General features: G+C 43.6%; 1 protein-coding gene across 1 annotated transcript; it reads left to right on the top strand.

The window, feature by feature from the left end:
* The first annotated feature begins 298 nt into the window (after positions 1-298).
* SLC25A43 (solute carrier family 25 member 43) lies at positions 299-18,963 on the top strand. The gene is made up of 5 exons (XM_068697615.1): positions 299-678; positions 3,632-3,873; positions 4,767-4,939; positions 16,896-17,030; positions 17,864-18,963. The coding sequence occupies exons 1-5, from the start codon at positions 407-409 to the stop codon at positions 18,065-18,067; spliced, it is 1,026 nt and encodes a 341-aa protein (XP_068553716.1). The 5' UTR covers positions 299-406; the 3' UTR covers positions 18,068-18,963.
* Positions 18,964-19,859: the final 896 nt, after the last annotated feature.

Genomic DNA, 19,859 nt, shown 5'->3' with positions numbered 1-19,859 from the left:
CACAGTACAGCCTACCAAACGCAGGCTAACGAAGGTTTCATTTTGTTTCCCGACAAGAAGCAGAGCAGACGCGCTGCACAAATCACTGCTCTTGCCTCCTCGCTCCATAAATCCCGCTGGCTGCCTGGATCTCCTTTCCGCTTCCTCCTCCTCCCTGCTCCCCAAGCCTTATTTTTTTTCTCTTTTTCCCCAGCAGCGCATCCCCAAAACCCACCCTGGCTGACCCGGGAACCCCGACCAACTCCCGGCCCCCGCTGGCCGAGGGAGGCGCGGGGCTGCTCCGCCCGCCTTGGGCAGGGCAGAGCCGGGGCGGGGCGGACCCGCGGCGCCCCCCGGCGGCCCAGGCTGCCGGAGCCGAGCCCGGCCGTGCTGAACCGGGCCGGGCCGGGCCGGGCCGAGCCGGGCCATGGCCACCTGGCGGCGGGACGGCCGGCTGACCGCCGTGCAGCGCCTGGGCTGCGCCGGGCTGGCGGGCGCGCTGAGCCTCAGCCTGACGGCGCCGCTGGAGCTGCTGACGGTGCTGGCGCAGGTGGGCACCTGGCACTGCCGGCAGGGGCTGCGAGGAGCCGGCAGCAGCCTGTGCCGATCCGAGGGGCTGCGGGCCCTCTGGAAGGGGAACTTCACCGCCTGCCTGCGGCTCTTCCCCTACAGCGCCCTGCAGCTCGCAGCCTCCCGCCGGTAAGCGGGGCAGGGGGACGGGACGGGCAGCGGGGAGCTGCCTGCGGGGGGGACAGCTTTCAAGGCTCTGGGATGGTGTTTGGGGGTCGCCCGGCCCCTCTCTCTGTGGATGCGCCTCTCCAGGCTCGCAGCTTTGCTGTTTTATTTATTTAGTTGTAGCTGCTCTTAAGGCTGGGTGATAGGCTGGGAGCATATAAAGGCAGAGGTGTTCCTTAGTGAGGAGTGGTTGACAGGCTGGTAACTCTCTTCAGCACGTTCACATTCCTCTAGAAATGCAGTTACAATGCTGCCTACAGGTGTGACTGCAAAATCTGTTATTTGAGACCAATCTATTTTATTTCCTTATAAGTTTTCAAGTATTTATATCATCTATATCAAAGAAAATAACTAAGTCGTGACTCAAATCTTTTCCCTAGTGTTATGCAGCTGCTATTATGCAAACCTGATCATTTTTTAAGTTGATGCATGGCATTATTTGCTTTAAAATCTCATTGTCCATAATACCCGGGTGCTAGATTACTGTAAACCAGGGAAGGTCTGCAGCAAGGTCTGTATAGAGCAATGCTGAGCCAGCTCTGCCAGCCTGGATTCCTAGGATTCCCATTTGCTGCCAGTATCTTTTAGGCATTGAAGGGACAGCCCGACTATTTACCTGCGCCAGCATGTTTTGCCAGTTTGAGGGTTGGGTTTCTTTTTCCCTTTTTATTTTTTTAAGGTCAGCTACGTGCAGGCTGTGCGTTTGACATTTCTGCCCAGCTGGGCGATGGGTTATTCCAGTTCATGGGCTGTGCTGGGTGGGGAGAAACATGGGCTCAGCGTGTGTGGGCCAATCAGGCCTGTTGTGGCTCTCACCCGGGCTGGCGCGCAGCCTGCTGAGGTTCGTCAGCTGTCTGGCTGAGCGAGAGTCATCTCCCCAGCTCTGCCTGCGCCTTTCAGGAAACGAGAGGTGAAGCGGGCTTGGCATCAGCGGCTGTGTTGTATCCTGCTCATGATGAGCACAGCGGTCAGACAAGGATATGGACAACAGCAGAGTGAAGGCAGAACCAGCGATTTGAATGGAACTGAAAGTTCCCAGAAGAGTCAGCGTGCTGCAGCATATATACCAGTTGATTTTGAGCAAAATAACTGGATTGTTTGTTCAGCTTGGAACACAGTACGTGCCCTTTGCAAGGCTACAGTTTGCCTCCGGTTTGCACAGGGCGTTCCTCTCAGTTCTAAGTGGAAGTAGGCTACCAGGAAAACTAAACAAAAGCTGCTTAGGCATATTTCTTGGTACATTATTTGGGGATTTTTGGTACATAAAGGCAAGAAAGACAAAAAGAGAGTAATGGTGTGCAGTGACTTCAGAAAATAGTGCTGCCCATAGCAGGAAGAGATGGGCTGATAGGCGGCAGCCCCGAGAAGGGCAGAGCAGAGGCAGCCAGGGCTGGCTGCTGGGCAGCTGGGAATGAGCTGACTCCACACTCCTCCTGTGGTTACAGTGCACAGACTTTGTCTTTCTCTTGCTGTGGCAGTTTTAAATGTTGTCTGGGTAGTGCTCAGAGCCACCCCCTCACACATTTGTGCACGCACAGGAAGATCAGGCTGTGTTGCTTTAGGAGCTGTACAGGTACAGGAAAAAAAAAAAAAAAGCCCTTTCACTTCTGCTTGGCTAGTCTGTTCTGCGCCACAAGACAAGTAGATGCAGGGATCTGCCGTGCAGTAGAAAACATCAGCTGAGCAAGCAGTGACTTGTATATCTTTGCAAATGATTTTGGTCTGGACATAGTAACACTGTGTAGTTTAAAAATCTGCTGTTTACACCGTTCAGTTAATACTTCAGAAATACAACAGAAATAAAATACTTCAGAAATACAATGGTAGGTTTCTTCATGTCCAGATAAGATTCTTCCCTCAATTCTTTTTACTTACTGCCTCCATGACACTTCTCACTGATTTAAGAACACTTTACATACATAGAAAAGTCCTTCTGTGAATCACAGATCTACCAATTGTAGGTCAGCCTTTAAAACTCTGTGCTTCTATTTCAGAGTTACAAATTTAGATTTAACCTCCTGAGTGTAGTCATGCTTGGTCATAAGTCTTCTCTAGAAAAGTATCCCTGTGGACCCTTCTGTCCCAAGATGAGCAACAGAGGAAGGTTCAGTTGTTCCCAGAAGGCCTGTGATGGAGTTACCTACATATTTCTTCTTACATGGTAACTTTGACTAGAGGAAAGCCTCGCAGGAGGTTGGACCAATGTCTATAACCAATGACTGATGATCAGAGAATTTCTTGCAGACATATTTTAAGTTCCAGTAATTTTCAACCTGTAGGGAAAATATAAATGAGGATTCAATGGACAAAAATGACTTTTTAAGTCTCTTGCAAAGCAGGCAAGTAAATTGTTTGACCAGGTAGTCTCCATATCTCTGAAGGTTTTTTTGTTGTTGAATTGGTGCTCTGGACCTCCAGCTGGGTACCACAACTCCAGCTGCATGAGTTTAGTCTGTGCTGGGAACTGTGGTACAGTCTGAGCTACACAAGCTGCTGCTAAAAAAGCTCTTCCAGGTATTGGAAGCATTTAAGCTCAGTAATACTAAAAGTAAAGCAAATTGCATTTGGGGAGTTCTGTATTCCAGTCCCTAACCTAGCTATTATCTTTAACTTTTGTATTTCAGAGCTCCTCTGCAGCCGTGGATTTACCCTAAATCTGTTTGGGCTCTTAGGCATGTCATTTTGCCTCTGCTGATGTTTGCCCATCCCCTTGTTCTGTTTCACAGAGATCTGATGCTTGTAAGGTGTTATACAGCATAATAATGTCTTGGATGAAATATATATTGCAGTTTCAATTCCTGCTACTGAAGGAGCTTGTGAGCAGAAGAACACTAACATCAAGAATAATCTGCCTTCTTATTTCATGGGTTTTGTTCACGCTGCCATTAACAGTACCTCTTTTCTGTGCTTATTCTAGACTTGTTATCCTTTTCACGGATGAGTTGGGTCATATTTCCCACTGGAGGGCCATCATAGCAGGAAGTCTGGCTGGCATGGTTGCAACCATTGTGACTTACCCTACTGATGTAATTAAAACCCGGCTCATTGTGCAGAATCGCCTGGAACCATCTTACGAAGGAATTCTTCATGCTTTTTACAAAATTTATCATCAAGAAGGACTTCTTGCACTTTACCGTGGTGTTTCACCAGCTATATTAGGTAAAATAATAAAGGGGAAAATCACCTCATTGCACGTTGTTTATTGTAGCTATATTTAGAAGGCACAACAATACTGGCTTCTGCTGCAGCATTGTTGCTTCAAATTATGACCCAGTGCATAGCATTTATATATGGTTAAGCATTCAAAAAGACACTCCTGTCCTTCTTTTATAGATGATCTAGTTATGCTAAGATGTAGGACTTCCCTTGCTTAACTCTTTAAAGAAGTATACGTGCTGTGTTCCTAAATCCTGCCTAGCTGCGAGGGTGTCTCCCTGGCTGTTTAATGAAACCAGCGTGAGCAGTAACACATAGCTGATGTGAAGATAGTGATATTCTCTCTTTAAATAAGAGAGAATTTTAAAAGCCATTAAATGACTTTTAAATTATTTACCATTCATAGTTTTTTTAAATGCCACTTGACTTTGTCTACTTTTTCACAATACAGTATTACAAAAATCTATACTAATAATGTACAGTAAAATCTAGGAGAGCATGAAACAAACAAGAGGATGGAAGTATTCCTAATCAGCATGACTGAAGAGGCAGCTCTGTTTACCTCTAGAGCTGCTAGGGTTGGTCTGGAGGAAGAGCTTGTTGCAAAACAGCTGACCTGTCACAAGACTAAATTGGTAAATAATTCTGGCAAAACATGCAAATTTTAGTATGCAAATATGTGCATCCATCACCATATCTAGATGCTGCAATATGGGGGTTTGGTGGTAAACCAGTGGTTAAAAAGTAAAGTTCCTTTAAATATTGATCTGGTCTGAGCAATGTGAGATGTAAACCTGCAGCAGTTCGTGCTGTCTGTTTAGGCCATGTGTTGAGCCGCTGTTTTCTTGGTGTAAAGTGTGCTGATGGAAACCATCTCTGCATGACTTGCTTTCTAGGTGCTGTTCCATTTTCTGCGGGCTCGTTCTTTGTTTACATCAATCTGGACAAAATCTGGCGAGAACCTGTAGTTCGTTTCACTCCTCTTCAGAACTTCATCAATGGCTGTGTAGCAGCTGGGGTAGCACAGACGCTTTCTTTCCCCTTTGAGACTGTCAAGAGGAAGATGCAGGTACAAAGCATTGATGTTGCTAGTACTTTGTTAGAGGTTCCTGTTTCAGGAGCCTGGGACAAGGTTAGCCAGATGATCAATACTGCCACGTTGCTTCACTAGGCTACCAAGGCTTTGTTCTGGGTGTTTATGTTTTTTGTTGGTGGTGGTTTTTAAACATCTAAAAATTCATTGTTATAAGTGTGTTGTTACACTTTTAAGGTGGGTTTAAGTGTCTCACGGGATTTGTTTCCACTCAGACTCTGTGTCTTTAGCTTTATTTCTTCTTCATAGCAATTCCATCAAGTTCTCACAATTCACAGTTGGTAAATCTTCTGTCAAATACAGGCATTCAGTTCCTTTGGTGGTAAGTGGGATGAATGAGACCAATGTTATTTCCAGTGTTTGTGTGTCTGCCGTTTATGCCTGACCTACATACTGGCAACCACAAGAAACTTGTGCAGCGCATACTAAATCTGAAAGGTCAGAACTATCCTCACTCTTTTTTTCTGACTCCCCTGGATAATGGATGACTTCCCAGTTGCTGGTACTGCTGCTTTCCTGGAGCATCAACAACGATATCCGTATATATTATCTTGCTACTTCTTTTTCCTGAAAGTTTAGTAATAATGATTTAACAAACAAACAAAAACCAGCCCACAGTTTCCATTTCATTGACATAATTCATTTGATGTTGTCTTCTTTTCATTAGAGCTTCACTAGGAGACAGTGAGTGAGTAACTGTCATCCTTTGGTGGCTCTCTGGCTATGGCATAAGAATTTGTTCTTTCAGCCCAGTTCATGGGACTGTAAAGTTATGGGAAGCTTTTCAGATCTTACCCAAAAGTACTCATTTTGTGTGGCAGCATTATTGAATCTCCCTTCCCCCATCCCCTGGTTGGTAAGTCACAAGCTAGAAAAAGGTTAGGGGAACCTGTGAATTCCCCTTTCCAGTTCCCAGGGTTCCGTTTTTCAAACAGGCCTCAAACCTTAAAATGTCTCTGGTAAGAAGGAGGTTCTGAGCATGAAAAATGGTCTTTTTTTCCAGCTGTATCAGTAGGACTATGAAAAGCAATTACTTGAACTCTTTCTTTATGTCCTTAGGCTCACAACAATACTGTTGTCCTGAAGAACAGCACATCAAATGCTTTCCTTTTTTTTTTTCCATATTAATCATTTTCTGTTGATAAATCACTTACTTATCAGTCAACATTCAGTTTTCAGAATCGGTTCAAAAGTAACTTTCAGTAGTGAATGGTGTGATAACTCATTTCCAGGTCCAGCTTTGTCTTGATAGGCAAGCAGAGAAGTGGGATGAGCCAAGCATTCATTTTGTTGCCACTAGGCTGTGCTCTTTCACTAAAGGGATGCTTAAAACATCTGACTGGCATTTCTAGAATAAGAATGGAATTGGATTTATTTCTTAAATATGTAGGAAAATGTTATGTTAAAAACTTATCTCAGTGGAAGAGAGGCTCAACGACAGGGAGGGTTTTTTTCCTCATAGATGCATTGCAGCAGCTGAATAATGATTTTCCAAGCTTAGAGAGACAAGACCTGATCAGTGACTTCAGAATAAGTCATGGGAGAACGCTAAAGTGTTTTGGAAGTAGCTGTCAAGATGTAATAGCCCGTAACTTGTTTGGTACTGGAAATGCTGTAAGTCATGTAGGCTTGTCCAGAAGTGAGACCCTCTGAATATCACACCCAAGCTGATGCCAAGAGCTGACTGGAACTTGTATAAGATGATCCAAAAAGTATGTTTTTCACAGTTAACATCAGGATATGGTCCTATCATGCAGGAATCAGCTCTGCATTGCACTCACTTGCTGGCCTGCTCAGTTTGCAGGGTGGTGATCAGAAGAGAGAAATGCCTAGGACAGCACCAGAATGAATATCATGCAAAGGGACATAGGAGTGAAGAGAATAAAGAAAGGGAAAACAGATTAAAAACATTTCAGTGTTCTGTAGAAAACGGGAACAGACACCTCAGAGTTCTTATTTTCCTTAGCCATTTTATTCTGCTCAGCCTCCCTGCAGTGTTTCACCTCTCCTGCTGATAAAAAGAGGGATGTACTGAAGAAGCCTTTAGCTACCCGTGGGCCTCATATGAATGTTCAGCACTGCATGTAGGGAAATGCTGGCTTTGTTTTGAAGCTATGAATGATAGGTTTTTGTATGAAGAGGAAGCCAGCACATTGTGGAGGTTGATATCAGATGGAGGTAGTGCATTGCCAAAGACCCTTGCAGAGAACCTGTTAATGATAGGGAAGTAGGAAGCTGTAAGGCAGCCTCAGGAGCTTCAGAAACTGAGAAAATAGGGCACAAGGCTGTCCTCTCTGATTCTCGGATTGAGTACCTGAGACCCAAACATCCAGTTCGGATCTTTACCTGCATGCTCGGCAGTCTTGGAAGAGTTAGCTCCATCCATCTCCTCATCTAGAAAAGCACAAATCATTTGCAATAATTGCAAAGAAAAAATTGCTATGGGAGGAGGAGAAGTGCTATTTCTAACCTCTGTTGTAATCGTTTTGTTTCATCCTTTCTCATTTTACGTATCTGAATCCTACAGTCCTGACGTCAGCAGCTTCTGTCAGTGACATCTGTGGGAGTAGGAGCTAAGTGTCAGAGAACAATTCTTCCTCTGTGTTTTGGTGGTGATTTATGATGTCAGATTTGCTCTGTAACCATGGCTGCTTCCCCCTCTGCTGTTAGAATTATCTTTATCATGTTTACTTTTTTCTTCCAAGATGCTATGGTTGCTAAATATACTTCAATGGCTTTCTTAAAAGAAATATTAATTAACATGGTTGAGTCTTACTGATTATGTGAGTACTCTTTGTTGTGATTATCCTAGTTTTATTCCTTTGTCTTCCTTTTTTTCACTTTGCTCCTGATTGGCATGTTAGAGAATTAAGAGGTGCTGAATGCATGTTTCAGCATGACCATATGGCTTTTGTTGTGCATCTGTAGAAAGGAAATGGTGAAGGAGAGGGTTGTTCAAAGGGGTGTTCTATACTAAATGTTTCCTGACTCACTCTTATGCTCTGTCAGCTTCTGACCAAAACCTTACTGATCATTATATCCTTCTGACTGTTTGTTATTCCTGCCTTTCCCTCCTCACCTCACTATCACCAGTCATTGTTAAACCCAGTATCTAAGCGATGTTCAAGTCCTGCACTTTTATCTTGCAGGCTTATTTAAGTGCATACAAGAAAACTGGAGAAAAAAAAATAAAAAAAAAAAAAGGCAGGGAAATGTCTGCCTGTAAAGGAGTCGGGGTCTGAGGGAAGCCCTGGTAATATGCTTCTACTTCCCTGTACTGTCTTTTTGTTGATGATGACCTTCATAAATGCATATAACACTGAGCTCTGGCATTTCAGCAAGGAAGGATGAATTCAGAGCTGTTATATGCCTCACAGAAGATTATTATTAGAATGACACCAATCCTAGGCTATGTGAAGAAGTGAGTATCTATAAACACACAAGTGGTGAGTGCAAACCTAGTACACAAGTCTGGCACCTCCCTCTGTGCATATGACCCTCAGTGGCAGATTCTGATACCCCTCGCTGGCACTCCTCAGCTTTCACTCCAAAATGATGTGGGATTTGGTGTGTTTTGCTTTACAAAACCACCAAAAATGACCTTGAAGTCTCACAGATAATCCATCAACTGTACAGACACTTTGCACCTGCTTACATGAACAACTTCTGCTCGCTTTGCAGAAGCTCTGTCTTGTGCTCATACTCTGCTGGTATCATTTCTTTTAATTTCTGGAATGAAAACCAGTAAATGCCACTCAGAAATAGCTCAGCCATCAAACCCTTCTAAAATAGAATAGGGATACTTTTAGTATACTGCAGGATTCAGCACATTTTTGGTGTTGACTGCACAGAATCCTTAAGTTTTGAGGGCATCTCTCAGGAGAAGGCATTGTTCAATAGCATCTGATCTTTCTGTTTTAAAATCCAGGCTATGAACTCCCTCCACTGCTGTAAACAAACAAGCTCGTTGTTCTTGCTTAGTGTAGACTGCTGCCATGCATCACCCAAGAAGTGGCCTCTTTTCAGTGACAAAAGTGAATCGGTTAGACCTCAACTGCCTATAAATCTGCAGCCTGGGGGAGGGGGGTGTGTATATTTTGTTTTGGTTTGTGTTTTTTTTTTTGTTTGTTTGTTTTGTTTTGTTTTGTTTTGTCTTTTGGAGCACAAGATACTCTGCAAGCATGAAATCTGTTGTAAGTTACAGATACATGTTGTAAGTTACAATACATGTTTTGAGGTCTTTATAACATCAAGAAAACGAAGCATTTCCTTTCTTCTTGAGCTAGCTTGTTTTAAGTAAATGCAATCTCCAGCCCTGTTGGCACTTTTCTTGCCTGAAGCCAGTTAAATAATATATTGTAGTACTTTTATTTGAGTATTTAAATAAAAATAGTTCCCTCACTATGTTTCTTGCAAAGTAGAAGTCAGTGTTCTAGGAACCCAGTGGCTGGGCTATAAGCAACGTTTCGTAAAAAGCATAAAAGTTCATTTGAAAAGCACCTTCTCCCTGCTGAAATGGGGAGACAGTGCTCCAGTGCTGCTTAAACTTGAGCAGTTTACAAAGAGTGTGCCGTCACTGATGATCTGGTGCTGGCATGGCAGCCTCGGAAAGCTCTCAAGCTGTGGTGTCCCTGCTGTTTGTGAGATCTGTGTTTGTGTCAGCTGGGAATATGTTATTGGAGTCGTGACCCGGTTTAAAAATAAGAAATGCTTTTTGGGTCATGTGGTTCACATGACATCTCAAAAGCATACGTGCTCTGAGACTTGGTGCAGGGAGACCCTTTAGTGGTGAACTGCATGGGAGCCTGAGTCTTGAAAATTTTCAGAGATGGAGCCATTTGACCACAAATTGGGGCAAATTCCATGGTATGGAAGCACATAAGGAGCAATATTATTACTTTGGGTATGATTTCCTGTGGAAATAAGGTTTGTGTGGTTCCCAGCTGTCTGTCCTTGCCCCCAGTACTTCCAATCCTGCAGTCCAGCTTCAGCTCAGCTTGACAGAGGTTTCGGTGATACTAATTTCTTTAAGATTTGTGAAAGAAACTGCACAGATAGAAATGAAATTCTAAAAATATTCTGCCTGAGGGGGAGGATGCAGTGTTAATTCTTACTTTTCTTACTTCTAGTCCTTGTGATTTTGTGTTCCCCTTTTCCTTGCTGCTAGGGTTCAGGCATCAGCTAGGTCTCAATATGCTAGTTGTTACTTCATATTTTCTCCTAGTTTCTCTAATTATTAACAAATAATTAATAGACTTCAGATCCTGGTTTAGGTAAAATCCCTTCCTTTCTCCCTTTTTGCCCTATGCCTAATTGCTTTCAGCTACCAGCATTTTTATTGTTCTGGTGTCACTATAAAAATATTTCATTCTGCTGGCTCTGAGGCTATCATAGAATCGTGCCCTACTGCTTTGGGAAGTACTTGGTTGAGTAAACAGTTGAGACAATGCCCAAAAATAAAGCTACCTGAGACTAATGCGGGCTTTGCCTTCTGTAACAGCTTCAACTAGCTTTTGTACATGTGAACAAACCTCAGGCATGTTTCTCTGAGATCCTCAAACTTCCACAGGAGAGCATCACAGAGCCTGAGTGCCTGTGAAGGTGAAACACTAAAGAGTGACAGTGAAAAAAATCAATAAGAGGGAAAATGGTAAATTAAGAATCAGAAGTAGAACGGGGCTGATCTAATAGCCAGGTCTGCCTTGTGACAGTTTGTGCTACTTTTAGGGGTTTTCTAACCCTGTTCATCCAAGGTGGCGTGGTAAGGACCAGCGAGGAGCTGAGGTGGATTACAGCAGTAGCTTAGTGCTGTGGTACAGTGGCCTTCTGAAGAAAAGCAGGAAATTGCACTGTGCCCATTTGAATGCAGGAGGGAGGGCAGAACATAATTCTTTCTAGATGGTTTTCCCAGACTCTGAAGTGGCAGGTACACTCCCAATCCTTGGCAGTGCCAGCTAAGCGTGACCACTGGCCTCTTACAGCCTCTGCGGCTCTCTGAGCTGTGTGGTATGAGTGAGAGCTCTCCCTTTGGGGCAAATCAGATGGATTAACACAACCCACCTCTTTAAACCTTGTAAACTCACGCAGCTGACAGGGCCTGACATGGAAAGGCACGCTGCTGTGCACATACAGCTTGGATGGCCATAACTTTCAGCAGAGAGGTGGTAATGTCTCCAGAGCGACAGCTACTGCTGTTATCCCCTGCCATGAGTGCTCTTGCATCAGTCATATGGGGGAGCCTTGTACTGTTTTGGAACATGTCTGTGCTTGGAATGATGATCCTGTGATATAACTGTTATTGTTTGTGCAAAATAGTCCGTAAGCAGGAGCTAAAACTTTGTGCACACTCTCTTATATCTGATTTATTCTGATATGGTGTAATTCTGCATCTCACCCACATGAGGCTGATGGAAATATGTCCACTGTAAAGCCCCAGTCCTGCAGAAACATTAACTTTCTCCCCAGATCCTACAAAAATGGCAGGAGATGTGGGAACTAGCGTTGCTCTTCACTGTGTGCTGCGTAGGACCAAGCTACCCTGCCTGAGGGTTTGCACCATTAAGCCAACCACTGCTCATGTACCTGAAAATTGTGCACCCATTTGTAAGGGCTGAGCTGAATCATCAGGCAGTCTGAAACCACCCAGAAGTGTCTGTGCGAGGGGTTGCACTACCTGGAGAAAAAAGACCTCTGTGTTCCATCTGGAAGATTTCTTCATAGCATAAGTGTTAAAAGCAGGGAAATCTTGTGTTCAGTACTAAGGGAGGGATTCTGCAACAAACCACGAAGCCTCAGGATGCTGGATCGGCGATAACATATTTAAAGCTGAGTCAAACTCTTCTGAACAAACAGTAAACTGTTGTACACGCCTGCTGCCATTAATTTCAGCAAGGCAAAAAGATTTGGCCCCGGTTCAGGTTACAGAGGAAAGGACAACATGTTCCTAGAGTGCAGGAAGCTGTAGGTCAGCTGCTTTGCTGTGGTGCTCTGGAAGCGATTGCCTCCTAATAGCTTGTCATGGTTTACCTTACCACATGCCTGAATACCTTTGGTGGACTTTATGTTCCCGTGCAGGGGTAAGTCAGTGTTACTAGAGCACTGACACAGAAAAGAGCATGACTACCAAGTAAGGCTGTCCTCCAGGAGGAAGGGTTGATTTGCCCAAGACTGTGCTTTTTTTTCTTTTTTTTTTCACCCAATTTTAATACTTGTTTACATTTCAGATGTTTCTTATTCTTTTAAGTATTCAGTCTTGACTTGAGTGAAGTGTCTGTGTACTGTAGTGGCATTAGCCTGAATGAGAACTACAATTTTTGTCCTTCAGTTTCCTTTGAACTACGCTTACGCTTGCCTCATGCAAGCACCCTTATTAACCCAGACTACAAAGACATCTTATTTTAGCTTTCAGATTAAGAGCATGAACTTTTGAGCTCTGTTGTAAAATGCCTTCCTCTGTGTTTGTTGTTTTTTATTGTATTATTGAAAATGACCAGAAGTGTAGGACACACAAATCTGCTGAAAATATATACATAACAAACAATTTTACTGTATCTACCATCAGAATAGCGTACTTCCTATGGTTGCTATAGTACTGCATGGTACTATAATATGCCAATAGTACTTCATACTCCAAAAACAAAGAAAAAACAGAAGGAAAAAAAAAAGGCAAAACTTTGTACCAACAAAGTTTTTACAAACAGGAAAGGGGGAGGGAAAAAGTACATTTAATGAAAGGGAAGTATTTCCAAATACTCTCTTTTAACATGTAAATTCAGATAGTTGCAAACCAAAATGTCCTAAACTGTAAGTGGGAATTTGGGATCTGCAAAACTCTGGGCACAAACTCAAGTGGCGTAACCACTGTGCCTGTGTTCCACATCCCTGTTCCCTGCTTTGTGCCTGTGTTGCTACTGTGAGCCTTGGAAAGATTAAAGTGATTGATCTTTTTGTGGGCACGGCTCTCACTACAGCTGCGGTGCACTGCATCCATCCCATCCTGAGAGGAAGGGAATAGGAAGGGAGGGCCTGGAAGATTTCATGGAAGAGGAAATTTCTAAAAGGGTCTGTGAGATTAGTTCCCAAAATAGCACTTTGTTGTTCTGGCAGTCACCTACAGACAGTAGGAGAGATGGTGTCTGGAAAGTCTTCACCTAACAGTTGTCTTTAACTTGAGTGTTGTCACAAGACTCCACCCTTATTGAAATGTTTGGTTTATATAAAAGATGTGACCCAGACTGCAGGTTGGAAGTTGTTGTTTTTTTTTTTTATCCATTGCTCTAACTCTTGGGTTTAGTTTGTCAGAGTAGAACAGACTGCTGACTTTTGTCATGTATTACACTGGTTTCTTGGAGTTGGTGGCCTTTGGATTCTAAAAGACTGGTTTTGAGAGGGCAGATAGAACCGATTCTGTATTCGCTGTGCTTTAAGGAGAACCCATCATCTGTCAGATGTAAAACGATTAGCAACTTAACCCAGCTACTACTGTGACTTGGCACTCTGTTATATCAGTGCAGCGAGCTGTGCTGCATCTCCAGCCTTCTGCACTGTGAGACAATTGCAACTGGAGGGGAAGGAAGTCCTGAAAAGTGTTCGTAACAGGCAGGTTTCCATCCAGCCCCCGTAGCATCAGATGGTGTCAAAAGAGAGGAATTTAAGCCACTTGGAGGTCCATGGTGTGAAATGTCTCTGTCCACAGACCTGATCCTTCTGGAATGAGGTTTGTTTGTCACAGTAGGGTTCTCTGGAAAAAGGTGGAGGAACTAGTCTGATCTGTTTGGTTACTTCCATTTTCTGGCTCTGGTGCCATGGGGTAGTTGTGAGGATTGTATTGTTGCAGACCTGTTTAGAGGGTGCAGAACCTCCCAAAACCCACAGCCATCTTTTTTCATTAGCAGCCTTGCCAAATGAAACACCTTCCTACTTGTTTCTTTTATTAATACATTCCAACTTTGTTTAGCTGTGTTCCAAAATACTGAATTTTTAACTATATCCTAATGCAGTTTTTTGTTGTTCTTTAGCAGTAGGTGACTGAGATTCTGTGGACAGTTGCTACTTAAATACTGTGCCTAATGTCTTAGAAACATACTGCTCCTGTAAAGCAGAAAGACTGGCAAAGCATACTTCACCCCAAAGACTGAAATCTTGAAAATGGCTGTAACCATAGTGAATGTTACTATAAATAACTCTCCAGTAAATCTCTTAAGAGGTCAATCAATGTCTGTGGACAAATCGGAAACCTGAGGTTTTGACTTAACTGTTCCTTTTCAACCGTCTTCTGGCTGTGTTTGCTGCATGCACAACCTTACTGAAATGTGCTGCATGCTTGGAGCCCTTATCAGTGTTGTAGGGAAGAGGACTGCAGTCAAGATCCATTGATATGTGCCTTTGCAATGTATACAGTAACTAAGGGGATTAAGTTAAACTCATGCAGTTAATTCTGGCAGGTCATGCCCTGCCTACCACAAAGGGACTTAAAAAGGAAGGAAATGGCGTGCTAGCAGCATTCCTGCTTTCCTGAAGCATTTCAGAGAGCTGTTCCTCTTCACCGAGTTGCTGCCTGTAACCGTGCTTTACCAAAAAAGCTCATGGAAACTGGCAGATGGTCTGGAAAGCAAAACAGGATTTTGATTCCAGCTCTCCTATGACTGTGGTTGCATTATTAAGGATATCTACATTATTTTGGTGCTCTTTGTGGTGCCACTGTCACCATTCTTAGTGGAACTGGTCCCTGAGGTCTCAGTTGCAGCACTCAGCATCTTCTATAACATGATCATGAGAGTCTTTATAGAGGAGTTTCTCAAGTCCTGTCAATTAAGGCTTGAAAAATTATTTCTCTTTGCTGGATTTAGCTGTTTCTTCTTAAACCTTTATACCTCTTCAGTAACAGAGCCAAGCAGGCAGCTTCCTCGTAGCGAAGGAGCGGAGGTGAACATGTGCATGATCCTCAGCTATCAGAGTAGCTCTATTACCTTGATCTTTCTGTAAAGGCAGGGCTGGTAATGCTGTAAAATCCTGGCAGTTAAATCCCGTAACGTCTGCCTCTCTGAGCCATAAACCAGGAAGCTGTGGGCACTTACACCAGAGATGGGAATTATGGAAACAGCTGTAGCCCTATGGAGCTAGAGAGGCCAATGTAGACTAAAAGGGAATAAGTGATTAGAGCAGTAGTAGAGCACTGCTCTTTCCTCTACAAATGTAATCCCTGTCTTGCAAGTCAGGTAGGTACAGTGTTGAAAAAGTTCAGAGGGAAGCAAATACAGGCGCTCTCTCCTGCTTCAAGTGTGAAAGACCATGGATTAAATCCTCAGCCCTACTCTTCTCTGGGATAAAAGGGCCAGGACATGTCAAAGACGATCCAGAAAATACCTGTACAGGATGTGATGAAAGCCTATTGCCTTCTCTCAATACAGACAGCTGCTTTCCCCAAATGGCCTCCCAAAACCCTGTCAGAATGAAACTGTATGGTTTTACCTGCTGCCTGCCATCAGAAGCATTTCACACGTGTGTCACTCATACACAGAAAAGTGAGAGGGGCTATATGCAGTTTGTGTGCTGGTTAATTTTGTGTGTGTGTGTGTTAGCTTCTAAATTTTCACTGCAGATTTGCCAGTAATGCAAGAGGATGCAACAGTATTTAAACCACTTAATTAGCAACTTGTCTTGTATACCTGGACCATGAATCTTGATCCATTTCCATTTCCACTGTCCAAGTTGCCAAGTATTTGAAATGTTATAGCTCAGGCATCTAGAAAATGTCATCACCACTTGTCAGTTAACAAGAGGCTTGTCATCATAGGCTTAGCAACTCCGAGGAGCTGTGGGTTAGTTTGGACAAGTGGGGCAAAAATGTTTCACCACATGGTGTTTCAGATCAAAGAGGGGATAATAATACCCACATTCACCAATCAATTAACTGTACGAGTCCTCTTCTTATCAAGCTTATGCCCTGTGGGGACTGGCTTGTAACAGACCAGTCATCAGTTGTGTCCAGGGTCCCCACTCTCCAGACTGAGAATTGTCACTTGATGTGGGTATGAGTCCCTGATTTGCCAGTGCAAAATAAGCCCCCAGCTGCATATGGACAGATGGATGAGGATGGGATTATTCAAGGTCAGGTTATCTTGTCTGTACTAACACAGTAGGAGATTAATGAAGGAAGGATTTTGCTGTTAAAAATGACCTGCTACACCTCCTCCGTGTGAACCGAGACAGTCTACACTGCAGTTGGGAATGTATCTGCAGTCCAGCAGGATGTTCCCAAGCTCGTTTTAACTGGCTTGGATCAACTGGCCGTGTAGCGAAACACAGCAGCACAGGTACCAACTGCTCACCTACAGCCCTTGGTGGGCTTGTGCAGCCTGGGCTGAAATGTGGCGTTCCTTTTCTGCTGTGCTGTTGCTACTCAGTGCGTAGTGCAGTTCGCCCTTTTCATTGCAGTGTGGACGCAGCCTGAGCAGCCAGAGTCCTGTGTGCTCTCCTGTTTTGATCGATACTACAGGAAGGCACTGTGGTGTCCACGGCCGACCCCAAGCTTCCCACTCATAGGTGCTCCAATGCCAGCATTGTAAAATACCTTTCCTGAGACCTGAGCAGCTGGCAGGTGTGGGCTTGATGCGCTTCACAGCTCTGGTACTGATGGTTTCTAGTAGTGACATGGCACAAAAGGAAGTACTGGTGGAAATTACTGCTCTCTTTCTCTTTCACGCCTATCAGAGAGCAAGATCCCTTCCTGTTCAATTTGTGTTTCAAGGCAAAACAGTTGATTCTTTTTGCTTAACAGAAGAATCCAGATGAATGTGTTGAAACCTGCCATAAAGTGTTACTTATACCAGAATGGAAGTTACCTACCTACCAGCGTGGAGAAAATAATTATCTTTAATTACCTTGGTTTTCTTTTGATTGTTATAAATCTCCCTGGGTGTCTCTTGAACAGGCGCAGTGCCCTTGGCTTCCCCACTACGGAGCGGTTGATGTCCATTTCACTGGCATGGCTGACTGTTTCCGGCAAACTGTGAAGAACAAAGGTGTACTCGGACTTTGGAGTGGACTCACACCCAGTCTGCTCAAGGTGAGGTTTTGCTTTCATCCAGTTAACTGAAGTAAGACACGCTCTTGGACAATTAAAGTTATAAGCCATATGACATCCCTTCATGCTTATTAGCAGCTTCTGGATAATGGAGCCCGTCACAGCCCAGGTGTAACCTCAGGCAGGTTACAAACCAGCTTTGGATCATAGCTTTGGTCATATTTCCTCGAGTGTGAGTTTGGCTTCCATACGTCTCTCCTTTCAAGTTCATTTGAATGTCTTTAGAGAAGGGAGTGCTGCTAACGCACAAGTCAGAGTATGGCTGGGGAACTGCAAGCAATACACTTAAAACAGCTAAACAAGTTCTCCTTTTCTGCTCAGCTCCAGTAATTTGACAGATTTACCTACCTATAAAGAAAATATCCCTTGTAAAAAAACACTCCCATAGAAGACAAAAGTAGTATTTTGCAATGAGCTAGCAGTGGACCAGAGCTGCTGATTCTGCACAGGGCAAAAGAAGAAGGTTCAATCATTCTGCAGTATGCAGAATAAAGCCCACATTTACTATTAGGAATTGCTGAGGTTGCTTAGGATTTGCTCAGCTATTGCACAAGCTGTGATAATCTACAGGCTAGCACAGACCTTGTTCCTCATAATATCCTTATAATTTATGTACTAATAAACTATTACTTTTAACATGCCAGCCTAATTTGAGGTGACTATGGCTTTATATAAATTATCATAGCTCTGTTAGCAGATCACATCTAACCTGAAGTTCCAGAAGTTTTGCTTTTAAAAATGTAAGAATACTATTCCTGTATCTAATATACTGCTTTTTTGTTGTTGTTGTTTTGTTTGTTTGTTTTTTAAATCAGATTGTTCCGTACTTTGGTGTTATGTTTAGCACCTTTGAATTCTGCAAGCGGGTCTGCCTGTACAGAAATGGTTATATCGAATCTCCTTTAAGTTACAAGCTAACTCCTGGCGTGGATCAGAGTTTACAGCCACAAGAACTGAGAGAATTAAAGCTCCTCCGAAGAGAAAACTTTGAGCCAAGGAAATCAGCTCTTGAAAACTGACATCAGAGTGTTCATTGCAGAAACTTTTTCTTCAGAAACTTTGCAAGAAAGACATGCTAAGCTACAGGTACCAGCATCTCACCAGATTGTGTGGTTTTAGGATTGAGATACCAGTGTGAGGGATGCCTAAATCTTGTGTCTCATTTCCTGAATGGATACAAACAATATGAATATCAAGCACACACTGAAGAGGAGAGATGCAACTAGTTTGAAAACACTATGCTACTGCAACTTGAACTGATAATATACTAGGTGCTTTTCAATGTTGAATAGCCATTCTAAGATAAAACCACTTACAGAGAGCATGAGAAATTAGATGAGTACAAGCTGCATCTTCAGAATATTGAGAAAATTCAAATGGATTTTTTGAAGTAACCTGAGATAGCAAGTCATCAGAAAATGATGAACAGACTATAGACTATGTACAACATGCAAGCATTTCTACTGGAATATTTTTTTTAAGCGATGATGTGTGGACATGGCGTTCTGAAGATGCAGAATTAGTCCGGGTTCATTCACACTCCAGAATCCGCTCTTCAGTTTTTGAGACTTACTTGAGAATAATACTTTTGTACAAGTCTTTGGCATAACAATGAAAATATGCTGCTGCAACCGTGTTCTTGCTAACAGACCGTATTACACTGGAATGACAATCTTACAAACTTAAGTGCATACTAGAAAACCTTTCCCCATTTCTCCTGTGTTGTTACTGCATGTACGTGAATTATTTCAGGCTTAGAAAAAAAAAGTTTTCCTGAAATTCTCTGAAATATTTCCTGAAAAATGCAGTCCTTATATTTGTTAGATGTTTGAGAGCCACGAGCCTTGTGATGTTTTTCAGCATTCCTAAAGCTCTATTTTTATATTAAACTACTTTCCAGTTCCTGTGCACAGCCCCAGGCCTACTGTGCTGCTCAGAACATGCCTGCAGAATAGCACTGTGACTTTCCCACCTGAACTACTGCAGCCTAGGAGCCACAGCACGTCCTTAGGTAGGAGACTCTCTGCAACACCCCTGGGTTATTGCCATTGCCGATGCAATTGAAAGGCACCTTCCTAGAGAAAACCTTAAAGCCTGTGTCCACAAGGTAAGGTGGCCATGCCCTCTGTGGTATGTCCCACTGGCCTCAGGCTGCAGCAAGCTGTGAATCACTGCAGCTCTAGGGCACATGCACCTGCTGTTCTCCTGCCCTAGCTGCAGCACTGCCTGGTTTCCCCAGCTCCTCGTGTGTTTTTGAACCACGTGTGTCCCTGCTGAGTGGAAATAAGTAAATATTACAAACAGCTTGGTTAGGCCAGGTCACAGCAGGGTGAGGCAGTGGCAGATGAGCGCAGGGACAGGCTGTCAGTGTGGGGAGAGATTTGTAGGAAGATCAGGGATGTTTGTACGACCAGCCTTGCGCCTAACTCGCACTGCTGTACCCTGCAGCTGAGGTCTTGCAGTGTCGCCAGTAACGGACTTGCTCAGTTGTGCTACGGTGGTGTGATGTTCTGGCCTTCTTCTCAGAGAGAAATGCAGACCAGGATGGCAAAAACCAAGATGGTAGCGAGCAGACCTGCATCACACTGAGGCTGTAAGTACTTCTGGCTCTAATCAGCCTGCCTGGTGGATGTGTCTATCCGTGCCTCAGTTCCCCTACCCGCACAGCATAGGCAATAATACCGAGATTTATTTGGGGTGTGTGAATAAGGAGATGTGACTTGTGAGTGAGCTGGGGGGAGCTCATTTTTTAAGAGTGCCCTTACCTCTTCCAAGCATACTTTTATATGTGTGTATATGTGTATTTTTACC

The sequence above is a fragment of the Anas acuta genome, chromosome 13, assembly GCF_963932015.1.
Source record: "Anas acuta chromosome 13, bAnaAcu1.1, whole genome shotgun sequence".
Classification (NCBI taxonomy): Eukaryota; Metazoa; Chordata; class Aves; order Anseriformes; family Anatidae; genus Anas; species Anas acuta.
Note: the sequence above shows the minus strand (reverse complement) of the source record. Positions and strands in the feature narration are given on the sequence as shown.

What these genes read in the sequence shown, in the direction of transcription:
- SLC25A43 (XM_068697615.1), top strand. Translation starts at nt 407, where the DNA reads ATGGCCACCTGGCGGCGGGACGGCCGGCTGACCGCCGTGCAGCGCCTG. An exon ending in CAGCTCGCAGCCTCCCGCCG is followed by an intron (nt 679 to 3,631) that starts GTAAGCGGGGCA and finishes TGCTTATTCTAG; the next exon opens with ACTTGTTATCCTTTTCACGG. An exon ending in TGTTTCACCAGCTATATTAG is followed by an intron (nt 3,874 to 4,766) that starts GTAAAATAATAA and finishes CTTGCTTTCTAG; the next exon opens with GTGCTGTTCCATTTTCTGCG.